This window comes from Stegastes partitus, unplaced genomic scaffold (genome assembly GCF_000690725.1).
Source record: "Stegastes partitus isolate 25-593 unplaced genomic scaffold, Stegastes_partitus-1.0.2 Scaffold663, whole genome shotgun sequence".
In the NCBI taxonomy this organism is placed as follows: Eukaryota; Metazoa; Chordata; class Actinopteri; family Pomacentridae; genus Stegastes; species Stegastes partitus.
In genome coordinates this window covers 1-16954 of record NW_007578394.1, presented here as the reverse complement: position 1 = coordinate 16954, position 16954 = coordinate 1, and the positions used below count along the sequence as shown (strand labels likewise).

General features: G+C 42.3%; 2 protein-coding genes and 1 long non-coding RNA gene across 4 annotated transcripts; 2 read left to right on the top strand and 1 right to left on the bottom strand.

Moving 5' to 3' along the window:
- The first annotated feature begins 42 nt into the window (after positions 1 to 42).
- Positions 43 to 12442, top strand: pld7 (phospholipase D family, member 7). 2 transcript variants are annotated; one of them, XM_008290258.1, is made up of 12 exons: positions 43 to 378; positions 926 to 1051; positions 3381 to 4388; positions 4623 to 4810; positions 5032 to 5209; positions 5295 to 5409; positions 5501 to 5628; positions 7646 to 7849; positions 8010 to 8149; positions 9543 to 9708; positions 9804 to 9903; positions 11438 to 12435. In XM_008290258.1, the coding sequence occupies exons 1-12, from the start codon at positions 247 to 249 to the stop codon at positions 11638 to 11640; spliced, it is 2688 nt and encodes an 895-aa protein (XP_008288480.1). In that variant the 5' UTR covers positions 43 to 246; the 3' UTR covers positions 11641 to 12435. The 2 variants fall into 2 exon arrangements, with proteins under 2 accessions (XP_008288480.1, XP_008288481.1); XM_008290259.1 differs by lacking the exon at positions 43 to 378 and adding an exon at positions 404 to 710 and having other exon boundaries at positions 11438 to 12442.
- Positions 12443 to 13448: 1006 nt separating this feature from the next.
- On the bottom strand, positions 13449 to 15801 carry smim19 (small integral membrane protein 19). Its single transcript, XM_008290257.1, has 3 exons — positions 15541 to 15801; positions 15090 to 15214; positions 13449 to 14557 (listed from the first exon to the last, which is right to left on the bottom strand). The coding sequence occupies exons 1-3, from the start codon at positions 15672 to 15674 to the stop codon at positions 14487 to 14489; spliced, it is 330 nt and encodes a 109-aa protein (XP_008288479.1). The 5' UTR covers positions 15675 to 15801; the 3' UTR covers positions 13449 to 14486.
- A 17-nt stretch (positions 15802 to 15818) lies between these two features.
- Positions 15819 to 16800, top strand: LOC103363476 (uncharacterized). The gene is made up of 2 exons (XR_520501.1): positions 15819 to 15875; positions 16537 to 16800. It is a non-coding gene; the product is annotated as an uncharacterized LOC103363476 (long non-coding RNA).
- Positions 16801 to 16954: the final 154 nt, after the last annotated feature.

The following is a 16954-nucleotide window of genomic DNA, read 5'->3' as shown; positions in this document are numbered from 1 at the left end:
CGGTCACTTCAATTTGTTGTTTGTGTTGTTTGGCGCATTCAAATCAGATCAAACGTGCAGGTTGTTTACAGGCACCAAGAGCGGCCTTTTAGTAACTCTAGCAGCTGTTTAAAGCTAGTTTAGCTCGGTATTAGCTGGTTACCGACACAAGCGGGCTGCTTCTCAGAACCCGCACCGCAAACTGCACTTTACGCTCCGCTCCGTCCGTTAAAAACCTCGTGTCACGAAGCTGCTGCATTATTAAAGATGCCGATGATACTGCGGTCCCGGAGGTCCATCCACCCGACTCAGGCCCCGGCGCTAGAGTTACCGGAGCAAGACGCTGTGCCGGCGACACCGAGAAGGTCGACCCGCCTGCGAGGGAGCCTTACGTACGAGGTGGGTATTTTTATTACTCAGTCTTTCCGCCTCCTCTTCCTCCGCTGCTCACAACTTCAACAGCAGCCACGTAGCTCGCTCGCTAACGGCAGCGACGTTAGCAGGCTAACCCCGACAAATAGACTTCAGGAGGGACTAGAAAGGCACCGAACTGCTCCCAGCTTCATTATTACTACCGCCACAGTCATTTTAACTTATTTAATGTTTGCTTGAGTTAACCGTTTAGCATAAATTAACTGTTAGGAGCTAGCCAAAAAAAACTGCACGGTGAGCGTGCACACCTAGTCCAGCACAAAGCTAATTAACGGTACCGAGCGAAGCAGGGCATCATGGTAAGTTTTATGACTTTCAGGGGCAGAGTATATGTAAAAATGCCTACTTTTTACGTACATATTGCTTTATTTTAATTATGTCACTGTCACTGCTAAGTTAAAACCCAAACAAAGGTGTGGAAGTCGCTCTTACATGTTGGGATGACTACAGCTTTACTACAATGCAGTGCGCCTGTTCTTAACTAACACTGTACATGTTGTTGTGGTCCCATCAGGAGACAGATGAGTCAGAGTCTGAGTCCGTCCACAGCGAGGGAGTGATGGAGACACTTCACAGACCCACTGCAGAGCTGGAGGAGGAGGAGGAGGAGGAGGAGGCTGCTGAGGAGGCACATCTAACGGTAAAGTCACCTTCCAGTCCTCCAGTAAACAGTCCTGTAGGTGTCAGAGGTTTGTTCAGGAGAGGCAGGAAGAGCAGATGTACCAGGAGGCCTGGGTGTGGTGCAGCCTGGTGGTGACAGGAGTAAAGCACAGTGACTGCAGCATGCAATCATCACCAGGAAATATTGGCAGGGGAGTACGGAAGTGTCTTGATCTCCTTTTATTTGCTTACAACGAATCAGGGTGAGTCAAACATTAAACCCGTGAGTAGGTGAGACAGATAGACATTTATTGTCATATGCGCAGCATGAAAACCAGCAGTTTAACACTGGGCAATGAAATTGTCTCGTTTGCACACTCCCATATACATAATAAAGAATATAAATATATGTATAAAAACAAACAAACAAAAAATAAAACAATATAATATAAATAGATACAAAGGACTAAACTAAGGTGCATATAGACTGTTTACAAGTAGTGGCATTATTGAGGTTATGTAGCAGCGGATAAACATTTAAAGTGCACGGTGCCTGGTGACACACGTTAACTGAATTGTACATTGTTATGGTCTAAGTCTAAGGTTATTTTAGTAATACACAGGAGAGCATAGATCAATAATAACTATTTGATTTAGTCAGGTAAATGTGTATGCTATGTATAATATTGTAGGCTATTAACCTTTTGTATTTAAACTTAAATTATATATTAGATTGTAAGGTTTTAATCTTAACATTTAAATGAGTATTTTATTTATAATATTCTGGGGTCTCAACCTTTTTTAGAATAGAATAGAATAGAATAGAATAGAATAGAATAGAATAGAATGTCTTTATTCTCACTATACACATGTACAATGAGATTGAGATTTATTTATATAAGGTGAATCTGTATTTTAAATAGTTTTGTTAATCTTAACCATAATATGTAACTCAGTCAGATGAATTAGTACTTTTTATGGATAACATTGTTTGGTCTCAATGTCAATATTTAAATTATGCAGGTGAACTTATATAATAAATAATGTAGTCTTAGCCATAACATTTAAACCTGTTAGGTATATGTGTAAAGTCAATCTTATTTCTCTATTGGAAAGCACATTGACTCAGTGCCAGTTGTTTTAAATGTGCTGTATCAATAACAGTGACTTGATGTGACTTAATATTTGTTTTTATCATGACAAAGCCAAGAAGCCATTAAAAAAAACTGAAATTCAGTTTCAAAACAATAAACTTATCAAACAAGTTCATTTATGCGGCACCTTATCATACACAGAGGTTAGCAGAAATGATTTACATGCAGACTTAAAAAAAAGATAGATTAAATAATACATAACATGGAATCAAAATGGAGGTAATAAATTAGTCAAAAACCACGTAGACTTGTATAAAATACATTTGATAAAGAAAAAGTATATATATATATTTTATTTTTAAGTAACAATGCAGCTCATTCAATGCTAATGTTTTCCTATTCTTTTACATTTCTTTGCAAGTACAAAATATCACACTTATGGATAAAAGGGGTTTTAAAACTCTAATTTTAGGGATCTGGATCAAAATGTTTGCTTACATCATTTTTAGAAAACGACTACTGGCTGTTATCTGGTGATTCGATTTTTCTATGTTGGTATTTACCTTAAAAACCAGGTGTATTTTAAAACATTTAAACAAAAACAAAATAAATCCTCTGAAGAAAAAGGAGCAAAGAATCGTACATTAATATTGCTGGCAGACATGCAGCTGCAATCACACATAGCATAAATCAAATGAAACACATTCCTGGTAACTGGCAGCTACACGCCACGATTCGTCGTTTGTTTGGAGGACGACAAAACATGTTGCACCGACAGCATCCACAGACCGGATGACTGTCCACGCCCTGCTGGAACACTGAACCACCGTCGTCACGGGATATCTATGTATTTATGAAAATCTGCTTTGAAGCTGGAAGCATTGTTCAGCTCTGACTGCTATCAGAAGGGGAAGTTATATGATGCTGTTACCACGGTAACATTCATGTCAAGTTTGGAAACAAATATTGACAGTCTCTGATATTGACTGTTGATGTCTGTGTCAGTTCTGTACTAGTTACTAGAGCTGATTTGAATAGGTGTGGCTCCTCCAGCCTCTTTGTGCCACAGACGCCTCTCCAGGTAATACGTGGTTTTATAGTTTTGTTGTTAGCCAGTGTTGAGACAAAAAGACTTGAAGATATTAGGTTAGGAAGTGTTTGTTGATGTTTAACTGCTAGCTTGTGTGCAAAAGGAGTGTGTTACCACGATGCTGTTCAGAGTCACTGGTTAAATCAGGTGTACAAATGCTGAGATGCATGTTTTGTCTTCTCCAGGAGCTGAAGTATTGTAGTGTTGTGTTGGACCGTCTCCAGGCTGAAGACAAAGCAGCCAGAAAAGAACTCGAGGACAAAGAAGACATGAACCGTAAAGGTGAGAAACGCGTCTCCAGAATCCCTACTTTCCATAAACGACCCTCTGGCGTCGCCCCGAACACGGAGCTGCCTGTTCCCAAAAAAGATCCTCCGGTTGCTCAGCCTCCTGAGAAACCTGGAACTGTGGAAGCTTCGAAGTCCAAGTCACCCGAGGCCAGAGATACGGCTCTCCCCCTGCCGTCTATCCGCGTCCCCAAAATCGGCTTTGAAGCTCCTCCAGGGTTCGGCGGCGCAGAACAAGCAGCTTTAACAGCTCCCAGCTCCATACCTACAGCACCCAAGAGCTGGAGTTTGTCTGAGTCTGTTCCTTACCCTGTCATGACGGCGAGCCCCCGGCCTGCCCTCAGACCACAGCAGGGCTCAGAGCGAGAAGAGCGCAAAATCTTACAGACTGAAGCCAACACCATCCCTGATGACCCTGTAGGTCACCTTCCACACGAGGGCTCCCTCAGCCAGAAGCCGCATGAGGACCCAACAGAGAAGTATGGTGCTGGAGATGAAGGCGAGATTACCCTCCCTGACTTCAGAAAGTCTGCAGAGATGGCAACTGATGTCAGCGAAGTGGATGCTGCTTCCCTCCCTGCCTCTGAAAAGTCTGCAGAGATAACAGCCGAGGTCAGTGAAGTGGATGCTATTATGGATGAAGAACCACCGTGGGAGACAGAACCAATGAATGCAGCTGAACTGAAGGACAGCAGGTCTTCATCGGATGCTGAATATGAGGATGAGGATTTGGCAAGTGACAAATACAAGGGTCAGGATTCAGGTGGTGTGAAGGAGCAGCGTGAACCACTGATAATCCAATCAGAGGCTCCAAGTGTTGCAGAGAAAAGAGCCAATGTTGATGAATCCAGTTCTCCTGTAGCATCAGAGAAGCCTGTTAAAGTGACATCACACAAGTCGGCTCAGGTGAGTCATGCTGCTTTTTATGACTAGTAGCTCCCACTGGAATTTGTCACGCAGTTTGTTTTTCTTTTTTTTAGTGGTCTCAGCCAAGTCAGTGATATTTAAAGGAATTCGGCCACACCCTGCAGTAATAACTCTGGAATGCAACACTGTCCTCAGCTGTGTTTTGACTTATGGGTGGGATGCAGCCCGTGTGTGCGTCTTTAAAGTTAAAATTCTACTTGTCTCGTCTAATAGAGGTCAGGATGTTCCAGTTTCACCCTCTTCTGCCTCCTGCCCACCACCTTGCTGCTGCTCGGAGGGTTCGGTCAGCACGTTTGGCACTACGGGCTTCCCATGTCTGTGGCTCAGCTCACGGCTCAGCTGGAGCTGCACTGGCTGGAGGGCTTTGGTTTAGTGCCAGAGCCGTGTAGCACTGACTGTCGGTAAGCAATGTCAACAAAGCGTCCATCTCTGTCTCCTGTTTTGTTCTGTGGGGTGGTTAGCTCTGACGAAAATAAGAATTTGTGATATTCAGCTTGTCGGAGCTCACAACAAGAACATTCTGGAGGCGTCATTTACAATAAATAATTGGCGCCATCTGTAAAACATCACGTGTAAGACATTCCTGACCCTGTTTTGATGAGCACATGTCTCTGTTGTTCAGAGTGCGCCTGGTGGAAAGCATTCCTGCCGGTCTCTACCAGTCCTGTCCTTCAAGACAGACCATCGCAAACAGCTGGCTGCATCTGCTGGACGAGGCCAACAGCTCCGTCCACATCGCTGCTTTCTACTTCACACTGCGGGACAGAGATCTGCAGCTAACTGAGTCGTCCGACTATGAGGTCAGTGCACAGGTCTCTCGATGTAACACACCAGGTGATGCAGCCTCTGATTTGTGTGGTTTTGTTCCTGCGTCGTGTTTTGCAGGGAAGACACGTCTTTGAGAAACTGAAGCAGCTTGAGTCCAAAGGTGTGAAACTTCAGATTGCCGTCAACGCCCCCCAGACATCAACACTAGACACTGCAGAACTGGCTGCAACAGGTGAGGAGATCGCTTTGTTGCACAGTTTGATTTTATGAACAGGTGAGCTGTGAGGGGTCTCTGTGTTAATCTTCCATGTTGTGTCCTGCAGGTGCCGAGGTCAGAGAGGTGGACCTGCAGGCTGTGACCGGAGGCATCGTCCACACCAAGCTGTGGGTGGTCGACCAGAAGCACTTCTACGTGGGCAGCGCTAACATGGACTGGCGCTCTCTAAGTCAGGTATGGCAATGGAGAAAAAAGGCTTTTATTTCAAATATGTCCTCATCAAATCTCTGTTTTTAGCCGAGCATCTAGCTGGCATGTTCCCTAGTAGTCATTACATCAGACTTATAATTGGAGGGAAAAGATGCGTCACTCTGAGTTAGAGTACATTTCTGTCCAGTACATGTCAGAACTGATGTGTCATTGAGTTTATAGCATCAGCTCCGCTCCTTCCTAAAGGATCTTTCCTACAGACAAAAAGAGTTTGAAGGTAAATGAAACTGACAGTGGTACAGTGAGGCAGCAGTTTCTCTTTTTTAAGGTGGGCTGTGCACTTGATTACATAATAAACTTAATTATCTGTGACTGCATAGACTGTAGAATTCAAGAATTTCAAGAACTGCCTTCAGAATTAATAATGTTTTATCTTAATCTCTACTTTTTATTAGTGTCTAAAGTAATTTATGTATATCCTGGTAGTCTTGAGCTTCCAGCGACTCGTACAGCTCTTAAGTTTAGAACGGTTGAAACACGTGCATGGAGTTTGGTTCTTTCATAGATTTATTATAGGTCTTCTTAGTTTCCAAAAACGTTGATTCACAAATCATTTAAACATTTGTTTAACTAACATCAGGACTAAGACGATGCTGACGCAGGATGTGATTTGGTTTGTATTTGGTTACTCCTGCTATACACAACATTAATCCCCCACGCCGCCATGATTTCCAAAAAGAATTTCACATTTTGATTGCATGTTTTTCCTGGCTTAGAAGAAGCATGAATGGTCCACATGCACTAAAGACAATGAGTCTGTGTTCCTCTGTTTGACAGAAGTCCAGGTGTTTTCCTCTTATTTCCGAGAATTTGATTAACAAAAAATGTCCATCATGCTTGAGTAAATGAAACCCTGAGTATTTCCCTTTGGTAGATCTCTTTGGCAGCCAGCCAGAAATTCATCGATGTAGGAAAAACCCTGGATTGGTCAAACCACACAACAGTTTTCCACTTTATCTCACCCATACTGGATGAGCTTGTGCCCAGAGGAGACCACAGCATTTCATTTATCTGAGGTTTTGTCTTTACATGGTAGAGTTGCCCAATGACTGGAAATGTTCCTGAGCTCATGCTGTGATCTACAGAATCCAGTGTGATTGTAGCGTAGCGCCGCTTTAGGGACTGAAGATCACAGATGTTGAATATTCATTTTTAATAATTTTACAGTGGAAATAGTAGAACATTATTACTAAGTTATTAAACTGTTTGCCCGCAGCGTGGTGAACCTCTCAACATCTTTACTTCTGAAACACTCAGCCTCTTATGGATGCTCCTTAAACACTCAGTCATGTTGCAGACCTGTTGATCGTTAACCTAATTAGTTGTGACTTGTTCTACCAGGTGTTTTTTTTTAAAGACTCCACACATTTTCCAGTATCTCGTTGCCCCTTCCAACCTTTTTCTGTTTCAACTTTTGTTGTCTAAGTCCCGTTTTCTATTAAATATAGGGTTTAGATAATTTGCAAATCATTCTGTTCTGTTGTTTGTTGTATGCCAATTTTATATATTTTTTCAATTTTAAATGGTTCTTTGCCTGCAAAAGTCTTTACTGTAAGTAGAATAGATTAAAGTCATTTTTATTGTGATTGCAGAATGTTCAACAAAACCAAGCATCCAAGTCCTTTCAGTGCATTCACAAAATCAGACAATGTTACTTCAATGTACAGTAAGAAATGTGCAAATATAAAAATCCAGTAGAAAAATATGATCTGCAAATGTAGTCTATGAAATGGTGTCATAGCCTAATGCTGTGAGGATATGAAGTATATTAAGGACTATGCTGAACTTTGGGATATTTCACATTGATGAAAATGTGCAAAAATGTGATCAATTAGGATGATTATTCTGGTTTTAGTGTAACTCAACTGTGCTGCTTTAACATCAGCTGGTTTCCAGGTTTTACTCGTTAATAGAGATAAAGTCTGTGATTGTGGCTGCAGCAGAATTGATGCAGTCTGTGTGTGTGTTGTGTTGAACCCAGGTGAAGGAGGTGGGTCTGTCGGTGCAGAACTGCAGCTGCCTGGCTCAGGATGCTCTTCGGATCTTTGATGTTTACTGGAGCATCGGCGGCTTGAACAACGGTTCTCTGCCACCGTACTGGCCCGCTCGGCTCTCTGCTCTGTCCAGTGCTGAAAACCCGCTGCGCCTGAAGTTCAACGGAGTCCCTGCTCGGGTTTACCTGTCTGTAAGTTCAACACGACTCCGTGACCTTCCTTGAAAAGAAATGATTTAGAATGGACTTTATTATTGAGGTTGCTTTGTAATGTTGATTATTGTGCATAGTTTAAATTCTCAGGCAGATATGAAACAGCTTAAAGATCATCATGTGGTATGTTGTCTTGCAGAGTGCTCCTCCTCAAATCTCAGCCCGCGGCCGCTCTGATGATCTGTCCACCATCTTATCTGTCATCAGTGATGCCCAGAAGTTCATTTACATCTCTGTCATGGACTACCTTCCGCTGTCTCAGTTCACAGAGCCAGTCAGGTACGACCCAGTCACAAAGAGCCACCTGTGTTTGGTAGGACCGACTGATGTGGGTTTTTTAGGGCAGACGCCGGTAATCAAGACCTATACCATTGAATGTTATATTTTGAAGGTATGTGACAGCAGGGAACCTGTCATTCATAACGAGGTTTCTTCATTAATAAGGATTACTATAACTGAATATGTACCAAGCAGTAGAAGAAATGGTATCAGAGGGTTACAGGACGACAGAAGGCTCTGCTCTGGTTACTGTCAGGCCAATATCTGTTTGTCTCCTGCAGTCAGTCTGCTGTCCTTTTCTGTTTTCTTAATCTTTACCTGTTCTATCACTCTTATTTCCACTAAGACCCACATATAAAAGAAGCTACTTTCCTGATTTGTGGCAACAGATTGTGTTTCCTTATAAGTTTTTACAGGTTGTGTCTCTGCTAGAGAGATGGTGTGTCTGTCAGAGCAGATTACTGAAGTTAGTCTGACTTTAGAAAAATGTTACAGGTTCTCAGTTAGCGTTAGCCACAGGCCTGACAGCTAGCCTCTTGGTAACAGGTTTAACCTCATGTCCGCGGCAGAAAAGGTTCCAGTGACACCAACAAGTTCTGGTATTTTCAGTGTAAAGTGGAAACTGGGCATGCTTGTGAAAGATTGTAGTGTATATTACAATTTCAATAGCACCTGTTACCTTACCCCTACCCTCATCTGTCCTGCTCTGTAAACAGCAGCTTTGAGTGTTAATTGGCTGTTTAATTGTGACATGTAACCATTCAGACAGATACAGAGACACTACAGAGAGAGAACGGCGGCTGCATCACAGCTTAAGTAGCGCTTTTAATTTATAATCGGTTATTAAAGATAACTGATAGCTCTGAAAAAGGCCAAATGTCAGCTTTGATTATCCGTCTATCCCTCGTATTTACAGCTGCACTGTGAAAACTCTGCACATTTAACAGCAGATCAATTCCCAAAATATAACGATGCCTTAACTCTCAGTGTGACGACCTGAATTCTGTCCCTTCATTTGATACAAGCTCCTGAATCACTGTGAACAATGTGACTTCACTAAAAAGGCCGTTTAGTGCCTTGATGTTGACGGTGCTGCACTGTGAGCTGCTGACGGAGTAACTTCTCTAATTAAGATGTACAACAGCTGCTGACTGGCCCCGTTTTAATTCAAATACTGGACACATGCCTGAGTGGAAGAAGTCTGCTGGGATGTACTCAGACTTCTTAGTCATCTCGTCAGACATGTACAGACCAAACAGTACTGTTTTGTTGTTTATACCACACACACTCTGTTTCTTCCCCGGCCGGGAGCACAACAGACATTTTGATATTAACAGCGTCGATCTGTTCCCTGCTGAAGACTTCAAAGTCTGCTGTGGTTTCCTGCTCTCAGGTTCTGGCCCGCCATCGACTCGGGCCTCCGAGCTGCAGCCTGCACCAGAGGGGTGGAGGTCAAACTGATGGTCAGCTGCTGGAAACACTCGCCTGCCGCCATGTTCACCTTCCTGCAGTCCCTGCTGGTGCTCAACAGACCTCCACTGAAATGCAGCATTGAAGTGGTGCGTTTGGTGATCTCATTTCCTTAGTGGCTGAAACGTGGAGCGTTTATCAGACTGATGATGTGATGAAAGTCTGTTTGTTGGTTTCTGCACAGAAAGTCTTCACGGTGCCTTCGACGACGGAGCAGATGAAGATCCCTTTTGCACGAGTCAATCATGCCAAGTACATGGTGACGGACAGAGTGGTCTACATCGGTACGCTGCCAACGTTTACTACATTATTACAACTGCTTTGATCCTTCAAACGTATATATGAATATTAATATCTACGGTGAAGTACAGCTGCTGCCATACTTTGTTCTCTGCTACTTTTCTCAATTGAAGCCTGAGTAAAACTGATTAATGTGTTCTGAGTTTGTCTCGCCACAGAAAACTGTTATTAACCAACTCGCAGATTTTGAGTGATTGAAGAAACACCAAAATTTATAAAGTTAGGCTTCAAAGTTGTGCACAAATCAGCAACATTCTCTGCTCTGAAATGCAAAATAAAACGTTCCACCGGGCAGGAGAGTTTGTTTTAGCCAAACATCTTCCAGTGTAGATGTGTAATATTTTTGGGACTTTGCAGCTGTGGACTAAGTTATCCACCGTAATAAACTGAGCACACGAGGTAGCTTCGACTCCCTGGTGGAGACGTCGAAAAAACTTTAAACTCGTATCACATTGAGATCTGAAGGCCTCATTTAAACGCAGCAGAGTAGGAGAATGAAAGATGTCCGAACAGTAACAAACTAGGAAAAAACAATGAAAGATTAAAAGGCAAAGTTAGTGACATGAAAACATAATTATTGTATTTAGTTTTTATAAGATGTCAGCATATTATCATGAATCCTGAGTTTGTAAACCTATCCGGTGTGATGGTCACTGCAGGTTGTCGGTGCTGATCCTCAGCTCTCCATCAATGTGGCTCCTCACAGAATCAGTCCTCCTCCTCCTCGTCTCATCATTCTCAGGACATTTAAATGAGGAGGCCCAGCTGCTCTGGCATCAAATTCAGCCATCGTGGAAGATGTATTTGCATAGTTACTGAGCAAACTGCAGCAGGTCAAGCAGCTCACGGTTAAGCTGGAGAATCACTGATGCTAATTAGGTCTAGGTTTCATGTTAAAGTATCATCACGTTTGGCTTCAGTGCATCACTGAGCCGTGATTTGTGGCCCAGCCTAGAAATGCTGAGAAGCAGTTTAACAGACTCCACAAATCAGTCTGACATACAACAGTTTTGTGTAGTTTTGTGTATTTTTCTGACATGTGTATTGTATTTAGAAACATATCTTTATATTTAAACACTAACTTTAATATTTCCGAGTCAATCACCATATTATGCAGATTATTTATCTTAAAAAAAAAACATCTAACCAACTCGTATCGTAAAACTGTGATAACAAATTCTACTTTTGTAGCAGGAATATCTCAGATTGTGCTAAATAACTGTTTTCCAGAACGCTCTAAAATGTGCTTTCACATTTTTAAACAATAAGTGTAAAATAGGTTTTAATGTTCTTGATGCACCGTAAGATTCCTTGGATTTAATCGTGGAGCTTGTTTGCAGATTGAAGGTTATGATGTCGTCATGAGCTCCACTTCACTGCAGAACAATACAGGAATAGTTACATAGACATGACAGGGCGACTTGTTTTTTTGCATTTTGTAGATATTTCCATAACAAACCCAGTGTACAGAACTCTCACCAGCAGGTCTCATCAGTTCTTACGATTGTCTGTTCACAGGGACGTCCAACTGGTCGGAGAACTACTTCACCAACACGGCCGGTGTGGGTTTGGTGGTGAACCAGACGGACTCTGTGGTGGAACAAGGCCAGCAGACTCTGCAGAGCCAAGCAGAGGAGCTGTTCCTCCGAGACTGGAGGTCCACGTACTCCAGCTCTCTGTCTGTGGACGACGTGGACGCGTGTCCTCTCAGCCCACACTGAGGGCTCGCGGCTCATAAAAGCGCTTTGCATTGCTGATGAGCATCTTGCTTCCTCCTGCTACTTGAACTTAATCTTATCTAGACGGGATCAGCTCGCTGTGAATAAACACGGTTAGTTTCATTGCTGTTTACTGGCTGCCTGCCCTTTTCTGTATATAATTGCATTTTTAAATTTGATTTGGAAGCGTGTTATTTTTTATACTCTGTGATGTTCTGAGAATTGTCTCACAAATTGAGGTGCAAGGCTTTGTACTTAATTATTTTTATGCCTGGAGCATTTTGCATATCTGCCCTGAAGATGTTGGTGCCAAGCTTTAACAGTCTGCTGCAGGAAATCAAGCGTTTCCAAAGAGGTGCGCACAAACCACCGCCATGTTTACATCATCACCCAGTCTGTCCTCCTGTAATGTTTCTGTGTAACCACCTGATGTAACGCCAGCCCAGCAGTAGCAGATTGTTGTAAATACAAGTTGTCAGTTTTCCATTTCTAGCTGATGGCTGGCTCACAGAGATCCACTACGGAAAGAACTTTGTGTTTCGTTCTACGTTTTCCTCGTCCTGTATCTGTTTTACTGTATCGATCAATGCTGTAGCGTTTCCCCAATCGGTCCATCACCAGGGTTATCTGTTGTATGTGTGAGATCCTCCTCCTGTCATTAGCAGACACGTCGAGGCTTCTCAGACTGTTGCACTGTTAAACGAAGGGACCTCCTGGTTCTGGATGGATGGAGGAACTTTTCATTCGATCACTAACAGAGCGGTTTACTGGATCAATAAAAGTATGAATAAAACCTGCTCCCTGATTGGTGACCTTTGAGAGCTTCTTAACAGTTACTCGTCGTTTATGTTTCCATGAATCAGGATGACTTATGTAATAATCCCAGCAGTGGAATTGCTTTCTGACATTTGCGCAGATTTAAAAATGAAAAAGCAGCAGCAGGAATAGGAATTATGTAACCGGGAAGGAAGGAAGGAAAGACATCCTGTGATGTTCAGCCGAGCATTTGGTCAGTTTGACTGAACGAGCTCCTCTGAATCAGTTTGAGTGTTTCGGTAACGTTCATCTTCTGGTTGTTGCCACGGCAGAGAACATGACACTGGCTGCAGCAGCATGATCCTTTGTTTTTCTCATGTTGAGCTGCAGATGGTCCCGTTCACACCTTTCTGTGGAATTTTTCTTACAAAACTTAATCTTCTGTGACGTGAAAACAAGTCGTTTTAGTCCTAAAATCAACATTTGATTTTAATTTGACAGCAGAGCAGGAATATCGACTTGATTCTAGATTTTTATTAGCTCCCCATCATCAAGTTATACATTTGTTGTTCAAAGAATGACTATATTTTAAGGTTTTTACAATGTTTAGTTCTCCGAAATGGCCACTTTTTTATTTACTCACCTGGTTAGGTTTAATTTTAAGACCCCCTTCAAGTGACACTAAAGTTTTTTTTCACATACAGTGACTTAAATCAACACCATATCTGAGCATCTTCCACCTTGAAACTGCGGCAATTCAGTCTTAAAAACACTGATTCAGACTTCCAGCGTTTCACACAAAACAAACACAAGGAACCAACCCCGTCAGCCTGCAGCGTTCTGACACTTTCTGTATCATGATTCTTATTCAGAACTCAAACGTGTTGCTGAATTACTCCAAATGTTGGTGCTTGCTGTTGTGTAGTTTTACATTGAGTCATAGGTGAGCTGGTGTGCTCGAGCTGCAGTGAGTGAATAAGGAAACTTAACATATTCAAGATAAAGCAACTGTATTCACATCCAAGTAATTTATAAGTAACTTTGATACACACAGATCCGTTTCAGGGATTTAATCAGTAACTGCAGAGAGAGTTGAAGAAGAAATATTGGCTGCCACACAAACACAAGGTGAATGAAATTTGTTTGTGGTGCTCAATACATTATTAAAAAAGTACATTTTAACAAAAGCAAGAGTCCACAGTGGTGCTTTCAGTTCAGTCCTGATAATGCCAACGTGTACCCTGCCTAATGTTTACAATGCTCCGAGTGTTAGCTTAGCATGCTAAATAGCCATTTCAGACACACAAGTCAAAAAAAGAATTTCAAAGACAAAGCTAATAATGTCATATCAGAGTTTCAATACATGATCACTGCGGCCAGAAATCCTACACACAATTAGAACTACTAGACAGTTAATGCACTTTCTTTACTCCACTTGTTAAGGTGCAGTAGCGTCACGTTGGAGCACCAACCACTATATTATTATTAGACGTATATTAAAGTTAAATCAATTTTTCATTTTTTAAATATCATGTCAACACCTGACACTCCCAGACAAAACAGAAACAAACAAACCCAGACGATCGACTGGATCACTGTCAGTTCATGTGCCTTTATTTTCACATTTAAGACTTTTTAAAAATATACTACCTTAATCTAAACATATCTAACAAACGATTAAAAATAAATGGAACAAAAACGTCCAGCGCCCAAAATAAAGCTGAAGAATGATTGTTCCCTATGTAAAAGTACTTCATGATAGACTGTTTTTTTTCTTCTTCGTGCCATGATGAGAAAGCACCTGCTGCAGTTCCAGTTTCATCACCTCACTCCAGGTCACTGCTGGGTTTCATGGAGCAAACCTGCAAGATGCTTGTTGCTCACAGCGTCCCTGGCTTTAATTCATCCATCCTTTCAATCCACGAGTATCAGATGAGACCCCAGAAGATGAATGAAGACAGACACAATCAGCGTGGATGAGGGCAGCTTCCTTCACACAACCTCTGATCACGATCCAAGTCCTCTCCTCTCCACCGACATACAGAGGGTGTACTGACGTCACAGGAGTGTTTGGGCTGAACGATCTGCTGTTCTTATTCCATGGAGAGCTGCACACTCTCTGTCTGGACCTGCTGTTGTTGCTGCTGCTGCTCAAACTTCCTGGCTAGAAGGAAAAACAGAAGACAGAGGGAAGAGTTTATGTCAACATCACTGCCAACAGCTGCTTAGTGAGATCAAGACTCGTCTGTTGTTAGGTGGCTACAGATGTACTCTGCCTGATGTTCAAACAAAAAAGGAGACCTGCATCACATTATTAGTAACTTTAACTGCACAGTAAAGTGTGTGATTTCTTGATCATGTAACCACTGCCTGTACTACTTGTTATTTCTATATTGTGGTCTTGTTTTGATTTACAGTAACGTATCCTGCTTATATCTTATTGTTTTTCTACCATGCACTGTGTGTTCTCATGTTATGTGGTTTCTGTGCAAATCTGGCAAAAACCTTCCTTCAGGATGAATTAAGTTTTATCTTATCTAAGTTTCCAACCGTCCTCTACACAACGAAAGCTTCTGGTTTTTGTGTGCAACCCTAAGATTTGGACGTGCCACCCCGGTGAGATACTTCTAGCGGTGTCTCTGTGTCTGTGGTCCACAGCGGCTCAGATCAGGGCTTTTGTTTTTGTCCGTCCTCACCCAGAGAGTACATCTCCAGCTGCTGCCTCAGGCGGACCTTCTGCAGGCTGTCGTAGAAGTTGGGCTCCGGGTTGCTGCCGGCGGTGGGAGGCAGAGCGAAGATACGCATGATCTTCCTCTTGTTTCTGAAAGGAAAGAGCAGACAGAAGTTTTACCTATATCCCATTAGGTGGACGTCATAATCACGTTTAACATGTCAGGTTTGAAGGATTCTATTTACAGCCACTACAAAGATAGATAGATAGATAGATAGATAGATAGATAGATAGATAGATAGATAGATAGATTGAAGGTATCCAGCAGCTCACACATGCTATATTTAGGGACAAAAAGGCAACTAATATGCAAAATAACGTGCAAACTGTGCTGCCTTTTACCAATTAAATTGCACATTTTTAACGGAGTATGGTGTTTATTTGACTAATCTGACTGTGGAGGTTGACTGACTTACTTTCTGGCGTACATGAGCAGGCCGAAGCTGACCAGGATCACCAGCAGATACACATTCGTGGCCTCGTTCCAGGCTTCGTGCACCGAATAATCTATCGACTCAGGCTCGTTCCCCAAAACCCCGTGACCGCCCATCGAAACCAGAATAGCTCCGACCGAGTTCTGTCAGTAAAAAATGTAAATGCAAAGAGAAATCCGGTTAAATTAGCCTCGTTAGCTCGCACTGGTTAGCGACGCGTCTGTGCATTGTAAACACAACTACGTCACTTCCGCTTCCCTCTTCTTCTTCTTCGTGTGTTTCGTCCTGCAGCTGCGCAGCCCAGGCTCATAATGTGAGTACACTGAACTGTTTAAATGAACTGTTTACGAAGTTGTACACGGTGTCATTGTCATGCTTGTACAATGGAAAATACATAATTTGGTCAAAGGAAAATGGCCGCCATCCAAAGGCACTGGTTAAATTTGTAAGTGGAGATTTTGGTTTTCTTTCAAAACAAACTGCAACGTACCATTAATTATGTCATCTGAAGAAGACGTGCACAGCTGCTGTAACTTGAGGCCTCTTTTACATTTGTTTGGCAGTATATATGGAGACATTATCATTCTGTGATGCATGAACATCACAACACAACAATGGTGGTTCTGTAAAATGACAACAAATCAATGACCAGAATCAGTGACTACTTTGTTTTAGATCCTTTTATCTCAGTTTATTGGGGGCCTTCTGTTCGGCCATCTTTGATTTGCTTGAAACTTTTAAAATGATAAATAGTGGATATTTAAAATGTTATCTGTGGAATACTACCGTAATATTGATCAAATACTTTGAGATAAAACTGACCGTCTACCAACTTTTTCAATGACGTTTGAGACAATGTTTGAATCACAATATCTCACAAACTATGAAAGATAAAACCCCGTCATTGTCCAAAGGGGGTAAAAGTCCAACCAACTCAATGTTCTGTCCTTCAGCCTCCACTGTGTTGGGATGTTTCAGGACCAGAACAGGAAGCAGTGGAGGTGGCCGCCATGTTGAAACCTCAGGCAGGACCAGCTGGATCAGTGGTGGACGACAGCACCGATATCCCCGCTGGTCTGGTTCGACTTGGACCAGGAGCTGATCCTGGTGCTGGAGGAGCTCTGGTCTCATCTGTGACATGTTCTGAAATGTGATTTTACTAGTCTTCTCATGTAGTTACGTTAAAGTACTATATAAATAACTTTGATCCAAAGCAAAGTAAAAATGACATTTAAAACATAATTTAGTTGTACATGATCAATCAAGGAACGCTGTGATCAATCACTGGTGCTTCAATCTTTAATTAAAGCCTCAAGCGGCGATGGACGGGTCCTCGCCCTATGCTTGTCGGCCTTTGCGCACGGCGGGGTGTGGGGCAAACCTGAGGTTAGTAGTA